The sequence below is a fragment of the Scyliorhinus torazame genome, chromosome 5 (genome assembly GCF_047496885.1).
Source record: "Scyliorhinus torazame isolate Kashiwa2021f chromosome 5, sScyTor2.1, whole genome shotgun sequence".
NCBI classification, from domain to species: domain Eukaryota; kingdom Metazoa; phylum Chordata; class Chondrichthyes; order Carcharhiniformes; family Scyliorhinidae; genus Scyliorhinus; species Scyliorhinus torazame.
In genome coordinates this window covers 171,609,609-171,629,456 of record NC_092711.1, presented here as the reverse complement: position 1 = coordinate 171,629,456, position 19,848 = coordinate 171,609,609, and the positions used below count along the sequence as shown (strand labels likewise).

Here is a 19,848-nt window from a genome sequence, read left to right as displayed (position 1 = left end):
GACACCCCCCCCCCCCCAAACATTGAAGTCACCAAGGAATATGAGGGTAGTGTGGGTAAATGGAGCTGAGGTCGATTGGCCATTGAGCTCATTAAAGGATGGGGCAAGTGGGCCAAATGGCCGACTGCAGCTCCTATTTGTTATGATCTCTGTGTCCAGGACAGGAAGCAGTGAGCATAGATCTGTCAATCAGCACCTTCAGGAGAATTGGGAGGGAGAACGGAGGGAGAGTGTGTTGGATGGATATTTACAGCTTTTGGGGAATGAGAGAGGGAAGAATGTTCCATAGGAACCAGAATTGTCTGTTTTGAATATCTATCCTGTACTGACAGTGCTGACTTTTGTAAATTGTTTTTCCAAGATATTAGAAGTGGAGGAATTTCAGAGAGAAATCTCAAACGTCACATCTAGATCTGACAGAGTTATTCGATTCCTTGGGATCTGAATATCTTCGGCATTTGAATCTAGAAGGAGAAATGTTTGCTTGAGCTGTCGGCATCAACAGATTTTCAACACCATTGTGACTGGAAAAGCACCAAGACACACACACCCGAGTGAGAGTGTTCCAGAGCACTGTCTGTGGAAAGAGATTTAACCAGTTACGCACCCTGAAAAAACATTGCAGCATTCACAGCGGGGAGAGACCGTACATGTGTTCCCTGTGTGGGTAAGGCTTCAATTGTCCAACTTCGAGAGACACAAGGAGACCCAAAACATGGAGAAACCATGGAAATGTGTGGACTGTGGGAAAGGATTCAAGGCCCCATCTGCACTGGAAGCTCATCGACACATTCACACTGGGGATTCACCTGCTCTCTCTATGGGAAGGGATTCACTCAGATATCCAGCCTGCAGGCACATCAGGGACTTCATACTGGGGAGAAGCCGTTCACCTGCTGTCAATGTGGGAGGGAATTCAGTGATTCCTCCACCCTGCAGAGACATCAGCGAGTTCACACTGGAGAGAAACCATTCACCTGCTCTCAGTGTGGGAAGGGATTCACTCAGTTATCCAGCCTGAAGTTACACCAGCGAGTTCACACTGGGGAGAGGCCGTTCATCTGCTCTGTGTGGGAAAGGATTCAATTACTCATCCACACTGTGGAGACATCGACGAGTTCACACTGGGAAGAGGCCGTTCACTTGCTCTCAATGTGGGAAAGGATTCAGTGATTCATCACACCTGCTGAGACACCAACAAGTTCACAAGTGATTACAAGGGTTGGAATTTGCTGTTATTGTTTCTGCTTCAATTACATCCAGGACTGCATTTTGTTCATTCTGACAATTGGTCAATGGGGAGGGTCGGAGGGTTTCTTTCTGCTGGACTGGCCGATCTCCCGACTTTGTCTGCAGTGGGCTGTTGCTCTTTGAGCCTTGTTGCGAATACATGGCTTCAAATTTCACAAGGATCTGTTGTACCAAAACCATAGTGTGTCTTTAACCCTTATACGCTGGACAAATTACCATAAGTTGTATCAGACAATAATATACTTTATTTACGATCACACAATTGTTACTGTTAATTAATCACACACACATGCAAGTTGAACTCTAAGCTAATGCACACAAGACCTTAACTTAACTTTCAAGTGACTGGCAAGTACGGGGCAGATATGGCCTTATCTGGAGTCCGCAGTCTGGCAGTGTTGAAAGTCTGTTGCTGGTCGTTGTTATCCTCGGCTCGGGTCCTTCCGTCGATGGCGTGGATGGTTTTCCTCTTCGGCCGGTGAAGGGTCACTGTTGTTGGTTACTGTTGAGAGCTGCTGTCGAGAGAGCGAATGGTGGGCTGCGCAGCACCTTTTATCCCCAGGAGTTTGAGCCCCTTTGGGCGGTCCCAGGTGAAGGCCCAATCAATCGATCAGGGCTTGATCACCTTGATCGATAATGTTCAATTAAATCCGCTACCTTGCGGGGCTTGTCCTGACCGGCCATGTCCGTTGGTGTCCGAGGCACGTATGCCTTCCCAAATGAGGAAAACTGACGCCACCAAATCTGCCACTTTGTCAATTTCCATTTAAGCCCATTGTCCCGGGATGGCCTTTCAATGGCCTTTTTCCTCGGTTGTTAGACAAACCAGCTTTTTGTCTATTTGGAAGCTGCAGCCTGTCTGTCCCTGAACTTGGCCACTTTTCCCAGCATCCTTTGCCAGACGCCACTTTAGGCGGCCACATATCCCTCCTCTTGATCCTGAACGCGAAGCGTGGTAGATCACAGACTTAGAATCAATACCTGCCCAGCATCCCCAGTCACCTGTCTATTAAGTAAGGCCCCAACACTAAACTCAGTTACATATTACAGATACTACTCAATTCAACCTTACAATTACACACTTAACTATATGGGCAGCTGCTGCTCTACATCCCAGAGTGTTGAAAGAGGTGGCTGGAGAGATACATTGGTGATCATCTTTCAAAATTCAATAGATTCTGGAATGGTTCCTGCAGATTGGAAGGTGGTAAATCTAACCCCAATATTTAAGGAGGGAGAAAGAAAATGGGGAACCACAGACCCATTAGCCTGACATCAGTAGGAGTGAAAATGCCAAAATCTATTAAAAAGGATGTGATAACATACAAATTAGGAGGAGTAGGCCACTCGGCCCCTCGAGCCTGCTCCACCATTCAATAAGTTCCCGGCTGATCTGATTGTAACCTCAACTCCACATTACTGCTAACCCCCCCGATAACCTTTCACCCCCTTGCTTATCAAGAATCTATTCAACTCTGTCTTCAAAATATTTAAAGACTCTGCCTGGTTCATCTTTGGCACTGGTATGATGGTGGTCTTCTTGAAGCAGGTGGGAATCTCAGAACGGAGTAGAGAGAGGTTGAGGATGTTCACGAACACACCCGCCAGTTGGCCCGCGCAGGATCTGGGTGCATGGCAGGGACTCAGTCAGGACCCGCCGCTTTCCAAGGGTTCACTTTCAAGGTGGCCAAACTGACTTTGGAGGCTGTGACGGTGGGCATGGGTGTGCCCAAGACAGCTGGGGCAGATGACAAAGGTTTGTTGGTTTCCTGCTCGAAATAAACATCAAATGCATTGAGTTTGTCGGGAAGGGGTGCGCTGTTGCAAAAGATTCTACTCGGCTTTGCTTTTTAGCGCATTATGTTGTGTAAGCCTTGCCACAATCGATGAGAGTCCATGATTCTCGCTTATTCCGGACAACTCTTCTGTTGTCGCTTGGCATCCCTGCTGGCTTTGCAGAGGTTGTACCTAGATTTTTTTGTATAGGTCAGGGTTGCCGGACTTGAATGCCTCAGACGTGCCCTTCAGTCGGGAGTGAATCTCCCGATTAAACCATGGGTTCGGGTTGGGTAACGTACGTACTACCTTCTTTGACATACAATCTTCTACAGACTTGCTGATGAAGTCTGTGATGGTGCTGGGATACATATTTAGGTTGACTGCTGAGTTCTTGAATATGGACCAGTCGAGAAGGAGCTCTTCTGTTGCCTCAGACCAGCATTTGCACAACCTTCATAGCCAGATTCTCCAGCTTAAGTTTCTGCTTGTATGCCGGGAGAAGGAGCACCGTCTTGTGGTCCGATTTTCCGAAGTGCAGTCAGGGGATGGATCATCAGGCGCTCTTGATGTTTGTGTAGCAGTGGTCAAGGATGTTGGGGCCCCTGTTGGGACAGGAGATGTGTTGGTGGAATTTTGGCAGTGCACTCTTGAGGTTGGCCTGGTTAAAGTCCCCGGCCACGATGAACAAGGCCTCCGGGTATTCTGCTTCATTGTTATTGATAGCGGTGTACAATTCATCAAGCGCCTTCTTCACTTCCGCCTGGGGTGGGATGTAGACCGCCATGATGATGGCAGAAGTGAACTCCGTGGAAGGTAGTATGGACGGCACTTCACAGTCGGGTATTCCAGATCCGGAGAGCAGTAGTTCGCCAGGGTCACCACGTCCTAGCACCAGGAGTTGACGAGGAGACAGACCCCTCCACCCACTCCAGGTTCAGTCCTGGATGTGATGAACAGCAGGAATAACAGCAGAATCTAACCCGACATCACTGGTGAACCCTTTGGTGTCTCAGCATGTTGGACGACAGAGTGAATCCCTCCCCACAGTGAGAGCAGGTGAATGGCTTCTTTCCAGTGTGAACTCGCTGGTGTCTCCGCAATGTGGATGATGTTTGAAACCTCTTTGTCGCAGTGAGAGCAGCTGAACAGTTTCTCCTCAGTGTGAATGCGCTGGTGGGACATCAGTACCTGAGAGCATTTAAACCCACTCCCACAGTCGGAGCATTTAAAGGGTCTCTCATTGCTGTGAGTGACACTGTGGCTCAGCAAGTGATGACCGAGTGACGCTTTTCCCAGTCGGAGAGGTGAACGGGCTCTCCCCGGTGTGACCTCGCTCGTGTTTCATCAGGTTGGATGAGGATCTAAACCTCTTTGTGCAACGAGAGCAGCTGAACGTTCTCTCCTCAGAGTGAACGCGCTGGTGGGACATCAGTAGCTGTGAGCTTTTGAAACCCCTCCTGCAGTCAGAGCATTTGAAGGGCCTGCTCTTGGTGTGAGTGACATTGTGTTTCAGCAGGTTGGATAAATGAGCAAATCCCTTATCACACACAGAGCAGATGAACGGCTTCTCCCCGGTGTGAACTCGCTGGTGTCTCAGCAGGTTGCCAATGTCAGTGAATCCCTTTTCACACTGAGAGCAGTTGAAAGGCCTCTCCCCAGTATGAACTCGTTCGTGTCTCCGCAGGATGCCAATGTCAATGAATCCCTTTTCACAGTGAGAGCAGGTGAAAGGCCTCTCCCCAGTGTGAACTCGTTCGTGTTTCCGCAGGCTACTAATGTTAATGAATCCCTTTTCACACTGAGAGCAGGTGAAAGGCCTCTCCCCAGTGTGAACTCGTTCGTGTTTCCGCAGGCTACTAATGTTAATGAATCCCTTTTCACACTGAGAGCAGGTGAATGGCCTCTCCCCAGTGTGAACTCGTTCGTGTTTCCGCAGGCTTCCAATGTCAGTGAAACCCTTTTCACACTGAGAGCAGGTGAAAGGCCTCTCTCCAGTGTGAATTCTCTGGTGGCTCTGCAGGTTGCATAACTGAGTGAATCCCTTCCCACAGTCAGAGCAGGTGAAAGGCCTCTCCCCAGTGTGAACTCGTTCGTGTCTCCGCAGGTTGCCAATGTCAGTGAATCCCTTTTCACACTGAGAGCAGGTGAACGGCCTCTCTCCAGTGTGACTGCTTTGATGCCTTGCCAGCTTGGACGGGGCTGTGAATCCCATCCCACACACAGAACAGGTGAACAGCCTCTCTCCAGTGTGACTGCGTTGATGCCTTTCCAGCCCGTAAGGGCCTTTGAATCCCTTCCCACAATCCTCACATTTCCATGGTTTCTCCATGGTCCGGGTGATCTTGCGTCTCACTGCGTTGGGCGATCAGTTGAAGCCCCGTCCACACACCGAACACCTGTACAGTCTCTCCCTGCTGTTAATGGTGTAGTATTTTGTCAGGCTGTGTCACTGGTTAATGCTCTTTCCACAGTCAGTGCTCTGTAACAGTCTCACACGGGTGTGTGTGTGTGTCTCAGTGCTTTTCCAGACACACTGATGTTTAAAATCTCTTGAAGCAGACAGAATAGACAAACATTTCTCCTTCTAGATTCAAAGGCCGATGATCTCCGGTTCCCAAGAATTGAGTGACTCAGTCAGTTCTTAACGTGATATTTAGTTTGAGATATCCGCCTCAAACTCCTCTCGTTCGAACTTCCTGCAATCAGATTTTACAAATCATTGTCAGTACAGGATAGAAACTCAGAACAGACAATTCTAGTTTATATCGAACATTCTTTCCTCTCTCTTTCCCTGAAATGCTCTCAATCTCCAACCCACACACTCTCCCTGCATTCTCACTCTGCTGTATCTAATATTCACCCTCCCAATTCTCCTGAAGGTGATGATTCAGGCTGATTGACAGATCCAGGACTTTAACCAGGCCAACCTCAAGAGTGCACTGCTTCCTGTCCTGGACACAGAGACCTGAAAATCTTCATGCAGGCTGCCAGACAGATATATGTCTATATTACTGGATGAAAAATGTGTGTAATATACAGACTGTATTCACTTACTTTCCCTCCCAATTTTCGTGAAGGTGCTGATCAACAAATCTCAACTCACTAAAACCTGCACAAGAGTAGAGAATCTCCATATAAGTACATTTACTGATTAGAGATAGGGAAATTCTGAGGAAGAATTTTATTTAGTCATGGAGTAGTCATGACAGGGAACTCACTGCCCACAAGGGTTGTGGAAGTCCAGATTATCAATAATTTAAAATAAAATAGGATGGTCACTTGAAGAAAATAAACTTGCAGGTGAACAGGGATATCGAGGGGGAATGGGACTGACTGGATTGCTGTACAGAGAGTCAGCATTGACTTGAGTTACCAAATGGATTCTGTCAGTGCTGCAATGACTGTATGACTGGAAATATATAATGAAGGTACAATACTATATTACAAAACTAGAAATAATAATGGATGTATTTTATTACAGAACCATCAATAATATATATAATACATACCATATAACAACACTAGACATAGCTCTGTCCGATAGTAAATTTTTAAAAATTAATTTACGGGATGTGGACAATGCTGGTCAGGCCAGCATTTATTGCCCTTCCCCAGTTGCCCTTCCGAAGTAGTGATGAGCTGCCTTCTTGAACTGCTGCAGCCTGGAGGTGTAGATACATCCCCTGGGCTGTTTTTTTAAAATTTGTTTTTTATAAATTTAAAGTACCCAATTCATTTTTTCCAATTGAGGGGCAATTTAGTGAGGCCAATCCACCTACCCTGCACAACTTTGGGTTGTGGCGGCGAAACCCACGTAAACAAGGGGAGAGTGTGCAAACTACAGACGGACAGTGAGCCAGAGCCGGGATTGAACCTGGGACCTCGGCGCCGTGAGGCAGCAGCGCTAACCACTGCTCCACCATGCTGCCCTACATCCCCTGTGCTGTTAGGGTGGGAATTCCAGGATGTTGCCCCAGGGACAGTGAAGGAACGGCAATGTATTTCCAAGTCAGGGTGGTGTGTAACTTGGAAGTGAACCTCCAGGTGGTGAGGTTCCCAGGTATCTGCTGCTCTTGTCCTTCTAGATGGTAGTGGTTGTGGGTTTGGAAGGTGCTGTCTGTGGAATCTTTATGAGTTACTGCAGTGTATCTTGTAAATGGTATACACAGCTGCTACTGTTTTTCGGTGATGGAAGGTTTGAATGCTTTGTCCTGAATAGTGTCGAGCTTCTGGAATGTTGTTGGAGCTGCACTCATCCAGCAAAGTGGAGCGTATTCCATTACACACCTGACTTGTGCTTGTAGACAAGCTTTGGGGCTTCAGGTGGTGTGTTACACACCTTGGATTCCCAGCGTTTGACCTGCCCTGGGAGCAACAGTATTAATATGGCTATTCCAGATCAGTTTCTGATCAATGGTAACCCCCAGGATATTGGTTGTGGGGGATTCAGCGATGGAAATGCCACTGAATGTCAAGGGGTGTTGGTTAGATCCTCTCTTGTAGGAGATGGTCATTGCGTGGCACTTGTGTCGTACAAATGTAACTTGCCACTTATTAGGCCAAGCCTGGATATTGTCCAGGTCTTACTGAATTTGGACATGGACTGCTTTGTTATCTGAGGAGTTGAGAATGGTGCTGAACATTGTGGATGACTGCACATCACCACTTCTCACCTTATGATGGAAGGGAGATCATTGATGAAGCAACTGAAGATGGTTGGGCTGAGGAAACTGTCCTGACGAACTCCTGCAGTGATGTCCTGGAGCTGAGATGATTGACCTCCAATCACCACAACCATCTTCCTTTGTTGCAGGTGTGACTCCAACCAGTGGAGTTATCCCCCGATTCTCATTGACTCCAGTTTAGCTAGGGCTCCTTGATGCCATACTCGGTCAAATGCTGCCTTGATGTCAAGGGCAGTTACTCTCACCTCACTTCTGGCATTCAGCTCTTTCGTCCAAGTTTAAACCAAGGCTGTAATGAGGTCAGGAGCTGAGTGACCCTGGCGGAACTCAAACTGAGCGTCCGGGAGCAGGTTATTGCAGAATAAGTGCCACTTAATAGCAACTTTTATGACTCCTTCCATCACTTTGCTGATGATAGACAGTAGACCCACAGAGAAGTAATTGGCTGAGTTGGATTTGCCCTGCTTACTGTCCCCTTAAATGTCAGCCATCTCCTGGGGAAATCAGCCCTTTAATTGTGAACATGAGGAAAGAGACTGTCCTTTTAGCCAGACAAATAAATGTGTCAAGCTGAGGGAGCAAAGGATGTCAATGTCTTTAAGAGAGAGAGAGAGAGAGAGACCTGGGCCAAGCTTTCCAGAGTCTGCACCCTCCCTGGATTCACTTTTTTTTTCTTCAGTTGCTGCAAGTGACCAACTGAAGGTGAGAATGAGAAAAGAAATGGAAAGGGGGAGAAAAGAAAGTGTTTTACTCACAGATGTTGGACAGGAGTCTGTGTGCAGCTCCAGCTCATTCAGGGTTGGAGGAACAACGGCTTTGCTCGGCAGAAACCTCCATGTCCAGCTTCCGCATTGAGACAATGGGGGAGCTCTGATTGGCGGAGAAACAGAGTCCTTCCGGTCCTCCTATCTTCCCATTGGGCACAAGTCAGCGGTAAAGCCAGCGGGATTGAGCTCACCCTGCACATGCGCAGATTTCCCTCTCCCCGAGACATGCGCAGTCCTGGGTTGGGGGAGGGGCTTCTCGCTCTGGCCGGAGCTGTCAGCTGGTTGCCTGGAAACCGTCTCGGCGATGTGTTGGGGGAAGAGGGAACAGACGGTGGGGGGGTCGGCACACTGGGTGGTGGCCGCGCGCCGGGCTTGTGCGCTCAAATGCAGTGACGCCACTGCGGAACGGATTTATTCCTATTGGCTGGTTTAGAGGACGAGCTCCTTTGTGATGTCATAATGTGGAGGTTCGACAATGAGTGTCAGACGAAAACTTCCTCCTCTGGGCAACATCTGCGAGCAAATCAATGTCTCCCCCTTTCATAAGTTATAAGATATAGGAGCAGAATTAGGCCATTTGCCCAACCAGTTTGCTCTGCAATTCTATCATGGCTGTGCTCATCCTGGCTTTAATTCCACCGTACTGCCAGTTCCCCATTACCCTTCAACCCATTAAAAATCTGTCTTCTCTAAATCTGGATTTAGCCCTTTACATAAATTGTGTGACATTCATGGAAGTTTGCCAACTGGAGCGTTATTCTCAGTTAAATTCAGCCCTCAGCTCCATCGCTGTCTGTCATTGACATGAGCAACAGAGAGACAGAAAGGTGCCCGAGGCTCAAATGGGAAGTCAAACCTTGTGACTCGAAACCAACACCTCAACATTTGTCAGTCAAATCCATGTTATTTATACTGGGGTTTTTATTATTACATTTAGGCACTGGAGGCAAAGGATGGGGGCTTTAAAGGGTAGCTTTCACTTTCTAACTTTGTATTGTCTATAGTATCAGCCGTGGCTAAGTGGGCAGTTTTCTCACCTCTGAGTCAGAAGGCTGTAGATTCAAGTCCCAGTTGAGGGACTGGAGGACAAAAATTACATCCAACATTCCTCCTCGCAGCACTGAGGGAGTGCTGCACTGTCAGAATAGCCTTCTTTCAAATAAGATGTTCAACTGAGGCCCTGTCTATCCCTATCAGATGGATGTTAGAGATCCCACGGCCACTATTTTGAAGAAGAGCAGGGGAGTTACCCCAGTGTCCTGGTCAATATTTATCCCTCAATCAACATCACTAAAAACAGATCATCTGCTCATTATCACATTGCTGTGTGTGGGATCTTGCTGTGTGTAAATTGATTGCCACGATTCCTACATTACAAAAAGTGATGACACTTCAAAGTACTTAATTGGCTGTGAAGCACTTTGGGACGCCCTATGGTTGTGAAAGGTGCTATAGAAATGCAAGGTTTTTAATTGAAGATACTGATCTTGTTATCGAGAACATAATTAATTTCAGCCACCCCCAACTTACCATTTAATAAATTCACTTTAGTTTGGACAGCATTTAAATCAATTAAGACAAAGGCAGAATTTTCTGGATAGTAAATACAAAAATAAGTTTATGAAAAGAAAAAGGTTTACTGAACTTTAAGGCATTAACTTTTCCAACTTCATGTGGGGGATCAGTCTATAGAAGCGTAACCCTCTCTGGCTCCTTTGACAGTAATTCTTGTGGAATTCAACCTCGGAAGTCTGGCTCCTTCTTTGACAGTAATTTCCTTGGAACTCGGCCTCAGGAGTCTTCAGTACTTGGCCAGCAAGGAAGGCGTTCAGAACCTCTACTTTTATCACCAAAGTGACCATTACCTCATAACATGACAATTGGTCAATTTGGTCACTAGATTAATTGAATTGGATCCCCAATTACTGACACCTCCTTCTCTCATTAACTTAGGCAGAAATACAATAGAACTGTTTCATACTGTCCTTTTATCTGCTTCTATAGAATCCCTTATTTTACAATATCATATGATGAGGTTAATCTGACCTTGAAGGTCTCTCTTGCCAGTACTTTTACCTTCATTACACATTCCTTCTTTAAAAATTTATAAATTTAAACTACCCAACTATTTTTCTCCAATTAAGGGCAATTTTGCGTGGCCAATCCACCTATCCTGCACAATCTTTTTGGACTGTGGGGGTGTGACCCACGCAGACGCGGGGAGAATGTGTAAACTCCACATGGACAGTGACCCTGGGCCGGGATCTAACCCGTTCTCGGCACCGTGAGGCAGCAGTGCTAACCACTGCACCACCATGCAGCCCAAAACATTCTTTACATATACAGCAATTAAGCTTTTTAAGAAATTTAGAGTACCCAATTCATTTTTTTCCAACAAAGGGGCAATTTAGCGTGGCCAATCCACCTACCCTGCACATCTTTGAGTTGTGGGGGCGAAACCCATGAGAACACGGGGAGAATGTGCAAACTCCACACGGACAGTGATCCAGAGCTTGGATCGAACCTGGGACCTTGGCATTGTGAGGCAGCAGTGCTAACCGCTGTGCTACTCTGCTGCCCTGCTTTTGCATTTTTACAGCAAATAAAAATCAGTCTTTTACGAGAACTGCTGATTCATTATTGATTCATTCATTGTAACTGAATTAAGGATCAATCAGCTATTACTGATTGGTGGCTAAATAAAACAGTAATCTTTAATTAATATATTTGGTCACTCCAAGGTACACTGATTCAAAAAGACAGTTTGTGAAAGACAATAGCTTTATTTCTTACTCATCTTGATTGGATTCAACAAATAGCCTTGTGGTTGAGCCAGATATTGGCACAATTTAATGTTCCCTTTCTTGTCAAAATTATTGAAGAATTTATTTATTTCAACAATTAATGCTCACTCAGCAGCGTCGAAGCATTCACGTTTATACAGTATTAATTTCTGAAATAAAGATCTCGTCACACGTTAGAGTTTAACATGGCTTCTGTAGAAACCAACTATTTTCTAATACACCTGATAGTTAAAAGATAGCTATTTAACGTTAATATTAAGCCCCAGTTTTAAATACCCATTTTAAATTAAGGATTTCAACACTCATAACCTCAGGTCATCTCAAAACATATAGCTTCAACAGAACAGAGACACAAAACAGCACGACACAGCATAATTCCATTATAGATCAAAACAGCACTTTTACTGAGCTCGATTGTTCTAACAAATACATTTGTAAGACAGTGTGACATTAAAACACAAGCCGTACCAGATATCATTCCAGGGACAGGGCAGGCACTAGTGTCCACAATGTGCAAAATAGCGAAGTCAGCAGAAGTCGGACACTAGTGTCCACAATGTGCAAAATAGCAAAGTCAGCAGAAGTCGGACACTAGTGTCCACAATGTGCAAAATAGCGAAGTCAGCAGAAGTCTGACACTAGTGTCCACAATGTGCAAAATAGCGAGGGCAGCACGGTAGCATTGCGGATAGCACAATTGCTTCAGAGCTCCAGAGTCCCAGGTTCGATTCCGGCTTGGGTCACTGTCTGTGCGGAGTCTGCACATCCTCCCCGGTGTGCGTGGGTTTCCTCCGGGTGCTCCGGTTTCCTCCCACAGTCCAAAGATGTGCAGGTTAGGTGGATTGGCCATGATAAAATGCCCTTAGTGTCCAAAATTGCCCTTAGTGTTGGGTGGGGTTTCTGGGTTATGGGGATAGGGTGGAGGTGATGACCTTGGGTTGGGTGCTCTTTCCAAGAGCCGGTGCAGACTCGATGGGCCGAATGGCCTCCTTCTGCACTGTAAATTCTATTATTCTAAGTCTAGTTTAAACTGGTTGTGATAATCGCACAGAATCGCATTCCATAACATACACAAGTATTCAGATATGAAACATTTAAAGCTAATGTTGCACATTGAAGATTGACAGCTAATCGTCAAATCAAACTCATTTGATTCTAACCTAAACCAATTGGGATTACATAGGGGTGTAGATGGCTAAAGACTGATATGATTTTGTATAACCGTGCGGGTCCGTATGGCCATCTTTATTCATGAATCATCTATACTTTGATCTAAATTATTCGCTGTCTCTATACTTTCACTTTTCCACTCTAGCTGTTGAAGTAAATGCAATCTGATTTGCCGTAAGCAAGAAACCATTTCTGTATTATTTCAAAGTTAAATTGTGTACAAGTTGCTTCTTTTTAAGTCCTTTTTGCTAGCCGGACTTATTAGAGAATAAGATTTAAGTGGTTCTCAATTGTAAACAAATAGAGGCAATAAACGATTCTTGTTTGCACCCAATAAATTTTAACTCAAATTTCTACTGAGTTTTAGTGTCGTAAGTGCCACTAAATCCACATGGTAGGTCTCTACAACTGGCGTCGTTTGGCAAAAGGGGAGGAGCCAGCCAGGATGAAATCAGAAGACTGAAGAAAGACCAGAAGGACGGAAGACCCAAATAAAAACGGCTAGACTGCGGTAAGAAATATCTTTTTCACCCATTAAAAGTCTTAAAGCCGCCTCAAGCAGTGCTTCGATCCCAAGAAAGGACCGTTTTATAGACTGTGTTAATTCAATCGGGTGCTGGTCGTTGAAACTAAAATAAAACAGGACTGAAAGAATAGTCGGGCTAGTGGACACAGATACACAAACATAGTTGGCGACCAAAAAGTAAGGCTGAGTTTATGGCAGACATGACTCCTAAAATAGATTCAGGACCTTCAAATGGTAGAGAACAAGTTCCCACAATGTCCAAGGGAGGTCGCGCTGTACCGGATGTCTCTATTGACGATATATTGGGTGATCTTAGATCTTTGATTTGTCGATAATATGGACTGTCTGAAGTTGCAAGAAAGATTGAATCAAAATATGATATCCCCATAGGACAGTGGTCCCTTGATAATATCAAGAAGGCATGGGGAAAAACCACATGTTTAAATGGAGTAAAACGTATGAAATGGTCTTTTGCAGTAATGGCACAACTCCAAAAACATCAAGAGACAATCGCAAAAGCTAAATTCGATCATGACCTTAAGTTCACTAAAGACCAACTAGCAGCAGTTGTTGAAGAATTATGCGATGCAAAATCTAAACTTGAACAATGTGATCAGATTAAAACATTATTGGAAAATGAAACCTTTAAAGTTCAACAACAATCATTTCAAATTGATGAACTCCAAAAGAAAGATACTGACTCAGAATCCAAACTTCAACAGTTAATATCAGAAAATGATGGTCTTAAAAGTCAAAATTGCCAGTTATTTGAGGAAAAATGTATGTTGGAAAATGACAAGGACACCATGAAATGTCAGAACAAATTACTGACAGACAAATTAACAGCTCAAAAGCCTTCAAATCTGTCTTTAATAAATCAGCTGAACTCTCCAAAGCAAACAGCGACACCAACGGGAAGAGTTGAAATGATTTTAACTAAGGCCCAAGATATACCAGTGATATCTAAACCAAATCCTATATTATTGCAAGCTGCTACTGACATGAAAACAATGAATACACTGATCCAAGTTCCACAGGGGGAGTCTGGCAAAATGAACTATCTGTCAAGGACACTTTTACCACAGAACAAACCTAATTCTTACTCTTGAGACCGACCACAAAATGCTGCTGGCACCAATCCAAAAGCTTCTCATGGCAGCTTTAATAGACTGTGAGATTTTTAAACAAGAAAAGCCTATTCGGTTAAGCAACGAGCCTCATGGCAAACAAAGTGTAATACAACTTAACCCATTAAGCACCAAACAACTTGGAGTTGAAGTGATAAAGACAACAACCTAGGTTGTAAACCATTTAAAAGATCTATCAAAAACCCATTTTGTCACTGGTTTAAAACCAGAACTGTCTGCAGCTTTAAACTTGATCCTACCCAGACCTCAGTCAGAAACCGCCTCTCCTCCTCCATTACCGACAAATCTGTCCATAAGAGATATGAAATTCCTTTCTCGTGTTGAAGACGGCCATTTTGCGAGTTTCAGATTTCATGATTACAAACTGGTCTCCTATGATGAAGGCCCGCCCCCTGGCTACAGGGATACGCCCCAAGTCACGTATCGTAAAAGTTGCCAAGAACTGTTAACTTGAGAAAACTGTCATTATTTTGAATGTTGCTTTGTTAATTTTAGGAAATTAACAAATCTTGTTAGCAGTACTCCCTTTAACAGAATCGATGAATTGATATACAGAAAACCAAGTTCATTCAGCGCAAGATTGGTTCAGTCATATGTTCAATAAATTGTGTTTGATATTTTAAAATAAATGTTTAAAATTAGCTTGAAAATTAAAACTTCAGACAATGTGTAAGGTGTTTTTAAGGAAAGTAACTCTGATTAAAAACAAATCCATGGAGAGAACACATTGTTCGAAGACACTTGATAAGGGAATTTGGCAGCAACCCAACTTTTACTCCCAGTCCATTTGAGTGACATTTTAAAAAAACGTTGAGATGCAAATGGCATCATTCCAAGGTATCCACCCATTTTTGTTTCTGCAGGAAAATTAACCCTTTCAACAAGCTTTTGCGCATTATCCAGAAGATGTCAAAGACTTGACAACTCACATCCAATACAAAGTTTAAAAAAAACTTTTTTTTTTACAAACGTTTAATTGAGGTTTTTTTTTGCATTTCAACAACAACAAAATCAACAATATACATAAAAAGAAAAATATAAACATGGTGCAAATTCCACCTTCCTCTCCCACAGGCCTTGCCATTACTTACCCCCCGAAGCTACGCAAACCTAACCCCCTCCCTCCCCCTCCCCCCCCCTTTCTGCTGACGATTAGTTCTCTGCGAGGAAGTCGATGAATGGTTGCCACCTCAGGGCGAACCCCAGCAGAGACCCTCTCATGGCAAACTTAATTTTCTCCAGGCAGAGGAAGCCAGCCATGTCCGAAAGCCAGGTCTCCAATTTCGGGGGCTTTGAGTCCCTCCATGCCAACAATATCCGCCTCCGGACTACCAGGGAAGCAAAGGCCAGAACATCCGCCTCTCTCTCCCCCTGGATTCCCGGATCCAGCGACACCCCAAAAATCGCCACCCCCGTCCTCATTGCCACCCTCACATTTAATACTGTGGACATGGCATCGGCAAACCCCAGCCAAAATTCCCTCAGTTTTGGACATGCCCAGAACATATGGACATAATTCGCTGACCCCCCCCACCCCCCGCGCATTTCGCACACCTGTCCTCCACCCCATCCGGGCTGCTGTCATGTGAGCCCGGTGAACAACCTTAAATTGGATAAGGCTGAGCCTGGCACACGTTGCGGTAGTATTGACCCTTCCTAACGCGTCTGCCCAGAGGCCCTCCTCTATCTCTCCCCCTAGCTCCTCCTCCCACTTTTGCTTCAGCTCCTCGGTTTGCGTCTCCTCCGAACCCATAAGCTTTCTATATATGTCCGAGACGCTCCCCTCCCCTATCCATCCTCTAGAGACCACCCGATCCTGAATCCCCCTTAGCGGCAGGAGTGGGAAGGTTGGTACCTGCTTCCGCAAAATGTCCCGTATCTGTAAATATCGGAATTCATTTCCCCCAGCCAATGCAAACTTCTCCTCCAGCGCCCTCATACTTGGGAAGCTACCTTCCAAGAACCAGTCACCCATCCTCTCAATCCCCGCTCTCCGCCAAATTCAGAACCCCGCGTCCATCCTCCCCGGGGCAAACCGATGGTTGTTGCAGATTGGTGATCACACCGATGCCCCCTCTGCTCCCACATGTCTCCTCCACTGCCCCCAGACTCTCAGGGCTGCCACCACCGCTGGACTGGTGGAGTACCGCGCCGGCGGGAACAGCAGCGGCGCCGTCACCAATGCCCCTAAACTTGTGCCCTTACATGAAGCCGCCTCCATGCGCACCCACACCGGCTCACCCCCCCCCCCCCCCCCCCCCCCCCCCCCCACCTCCAAACCATGGCTATGTTAGCCACCCAGTAGTAATTGCTGAAATTCGGCAGCGCCAGCCCACCATCACCCGACTCCGCTCGAGCATTGCCCTCTTCACCCGCGGCGGCTTGCCACCCCCACACAAAGCCCACCATAATCATATTGATCCACTTAAAAAAGGACCGCGGGATGAAGATGGGGAGGCACTGGAAAACGAAAAGGAACTTCGGGAGGACCATCATTTTGACCGACCACCAGAGACAACGGGAGCGTGTCCCATCTTCGGAAATCCTCCTTCATCTGGTCCACCCACCGGGCCAGGTTCAATTTGTGTAGCCTGTCCCAATCCCTCGCCACCTGAATACCCAAGTACCTAAAACTGTCCCCTACCACTCTAAACGGCAGTTCCCCCAGTCGCCTCTCCTGACCTCTCGCCTGAACCACAAACAACTCGCTCTTTCCCATATTAGCTTGTACCCCGAAAACCGGCCGAATTCCCCTAAGATTCCCATAATTTCCCCCATCCCCTCCATTGGGTCTGAGACATACATCAGTAGGTCATCCGCATACAGCGAGGCTCTGTGCTCCACCCACCCCGGAACAACCCCTTCCAGCCCCTTGAGGCCCTCAGAGCAATTGCCAGCGGCTCTATCGGCAGCGCAAACAGCAGTGGGGAGAGGGGACATCCCGGTCTCTTCCCCCGGTGTAGCCTGAAATATTCTGAAGTCGTCCTGTTTGTCCATACACGAGCTACCGGAGCCTGGTACAGCAACCTAACCCAGTCAACAAAGCCCCTTCCAAACCCGAACCGCTCCAGCACCTCCCATAAGTAATCCCACTCGACCCGGTCGAAGGCTTTTTCCGCGTCCATCGCAACCACCACTTCAACTTCCCTACCTTCCAGGGGCATCATGATCACGTTTAGCAACCTTCTTACTTTGGCCCCCAGCTGCCTACCCTTAACGATCCCTGTCTGGTCCTCCCCTATAACGTCCGGTACACAGTCCTCAATCCTAGAGGCCAGAAGTTTGGCATCCACGTTCAGCAAGGCTATTGGCCTATAAGAATCACACAGCTCCGGTCTTTGTCCCTTTTCAGAATGAGCGAGATCATGGCCTGTGACATCGTCTGGGGTAAAACACGTCTTTCCTTGGCCTCATTAAAGACCTTCAACAGTACAGACCCCAATATTCTGGAGAACTTTTTATAGAACTCGATTGGGTACCCGTCCGGTCCCGGGGCCTTACCCGACTGCATGCCCTTCAAACACTCCACTATCTCCTCCAGCCTGATCGGGGCCCCCAGCCCTTCTACCAGCTCCCCATCCACCTTCGGGGAAGTCAACCCATCCAAAAAGTGCCTCATCCCATCCGGCCCCGCAGGGGGTTCCGACCTATACAACCTACTATAAAAGTCACAAAAGGTCTTGCTCACTCCTGCCGAGTCCCCGAGTTCCCATCCCCGTCAACAACTTTCCCTATTTCCCTAGCTGCCTCTCTCTTTCTGAGCTGCTGTGCAAGCATCCTACTGGCCTTCTCCCTGTGCTCATAAATCACCCCCTTCGCCTTTCTGAGCTGCTCCACTGCCCTTCCTGCGGTGAACAAACCAAATTCCGCCTGCAGCCTCCGGCGTTCCCTTAACAGCCCTACCTCTGGAGCCTCCGCATGCCTCCTATCCACTCGCAGAATCTCTTTTACCAGTCGATCCGTTTCTGCCCTATCCGTCCTGTCCCTGTGAGCCCGGATCGAGATCAGCTCACCACTGCCTTCAGCGCTTCCCAGACCACCGCTGCTGAGACCTCCCCCGTGTCGTTTACCTGCAGGTAGTGCAGCATGCACTTCCTCAACCTCTCGCACACCAACAGCCCCACATCCAACCTCCATTGCGGGCGCTGCTTGCTATCCATAGTGACCTGTCCATCCAGTGCGGAGCATGGTCTGAGATTGTATTCGCTGAATAACCCGTGTCCACCACCCCCGCCATCAGAGCCCTGCCCACAACAAAGAAATCTATTCGGGAATACACCCCGTGTACGTGGGAGAAAGAAGAAAATGCCTTGGCCCTCGGCTGCCTAAATCTCCATGGATCCCCCCCCCCATCTGCTCCATGAACCCTTTCAGCTCCTTTGCCATTGCTGGCACCTTGCCCGTTCTCGAGCATGACCGATCCAGGCCTGGATCAATAACCGTGTTGAAATCCCCACCCAGAATCAGCCTGTGCGATTCCAGGTCTGGAATCTTCCCCAGCACCCTCTTTATAAAATCCCCATCGTCCCAATGTGGCGCGTATACGTTGACCAGCACTACCTTCATCTCGTGCAGCTTGCCACTAACCATGATATATCGGCCTCCCACATCCGAGACTATCCTCCCCACCTCAAATGCCACCCGCTTGTTAATCAGAATCGTAGCCCCTCTTGTCTTTGAATCCAGCCCCGAGTGGAAAACCTGATAACCCAACCTTTCCTCAACCTGACCTGATCCACTACTTTAAGATGTGTCTCCTGCAGCATCACCACGTCCACCTTCAGTCTCCTCAGGTGCGCAAACACACGTGCCCTCTTTACCGGCCCATTTAGCCCCCGGACATTCCAGGTGACCAGCCTAGTTGGGGGGCAAAGGGCCCCCCCCAAAAAAAGGGGCAAAGGGGCTGGTCAGCCATTCCCTTTCTTGGGCCCGCCTCTAGCCCATGCGCCGCACCAGCTACAAGCCTTCTTAACACCTGTTTCAACCTGCCTTGCCACCTTCAGAGAATTATGGACTTGAATGAGCTGGAAGCTCATTCTTCCAGCGGAGCGGGCAGAGAGGGGAGCGATTTTTGGAGGGGAGAGCTGGAAGCTAAGCTCAGTTTTTGATTTTTAACTTACTTTTTCGGAGCAGGAAACCGGAAGTCGGCCGTGGGGAGACCTGGGAAGGTTGTATTACCCAATAAATTTGAAAGGTGAGGAAACCAGAGACATTACATGTGTAGTGTCTCCCACCCTCCCGCCTCCTCTAACCTAAAAAAAAGACTCAGTGCTGTGAGCAGGTAAGCTATTTTTTCTTTCATTTTTACTGGGAGACTAAGTAGAGTTGATAGCAGCGAGGGCAGTGGAATGTTCCTCCTGCAGAATGTCCGAGGTAAGGGAGACCACCGGTGTCCTTGCTGACTTCACCTGCGGGAAGTGCAGCCATCTCCAGCTCCTCACAGACCAGTGTTAGGGAACTGGAGCTGGATGAACTGAGGGTCATTCGGGAAGCTGAGGGGATGATAGATAGAAGCAACAGGGACATAGTTACACCTGAGAACAAAGGTAGCTGGGTAACAGTTCGAGGTGGGAAGAGGAGGAAGCAGTCAGTGCAGGGATCCCCTGTGGTCGTTCCTCTCAACAATAAGTATACCCCTTTGGATACAGTTGGGGGGTATTACCTAGCAGGGGTAGGCTGCAGTGACCGGGTCTCTGGCACGAGGTCCGGTTCTGGGGC

General features: G+C 47.1%; 1 protein-coding gene across 1 annotated transcript; it reads right to left on the bottom strand.

Moving 5' to 3' along the window:
• Positions 1 to 1,473: 1,473 nt before the first annotated feature.
• On the bottom strand, positions 1,474 to 8,550 carry LOC140420668 (uncharacterized). The gene is made up of 2 exons (XM_072504666.1): positions 8,471 to 8,550; positions 1,474 to 5,726 (listed from the first exon to the last, which is right to left on the bottom strand). The coding sequence occupies exon 2, from the start codon at positions 5,357 to 5,359 to the stop codon at positions 4,268 to 4,270; it is 1,092 nt and encodes a 363-aa protein (XP_072360767.1). The 5' UTR covers positions 5,360 to 5,726; positions 8,471 to 8,550; the 3' UTR covers positions 1,474 to 4,267.
• Positions 8,551 to 19,848: the final 11,298 nt, after the last annotated feature.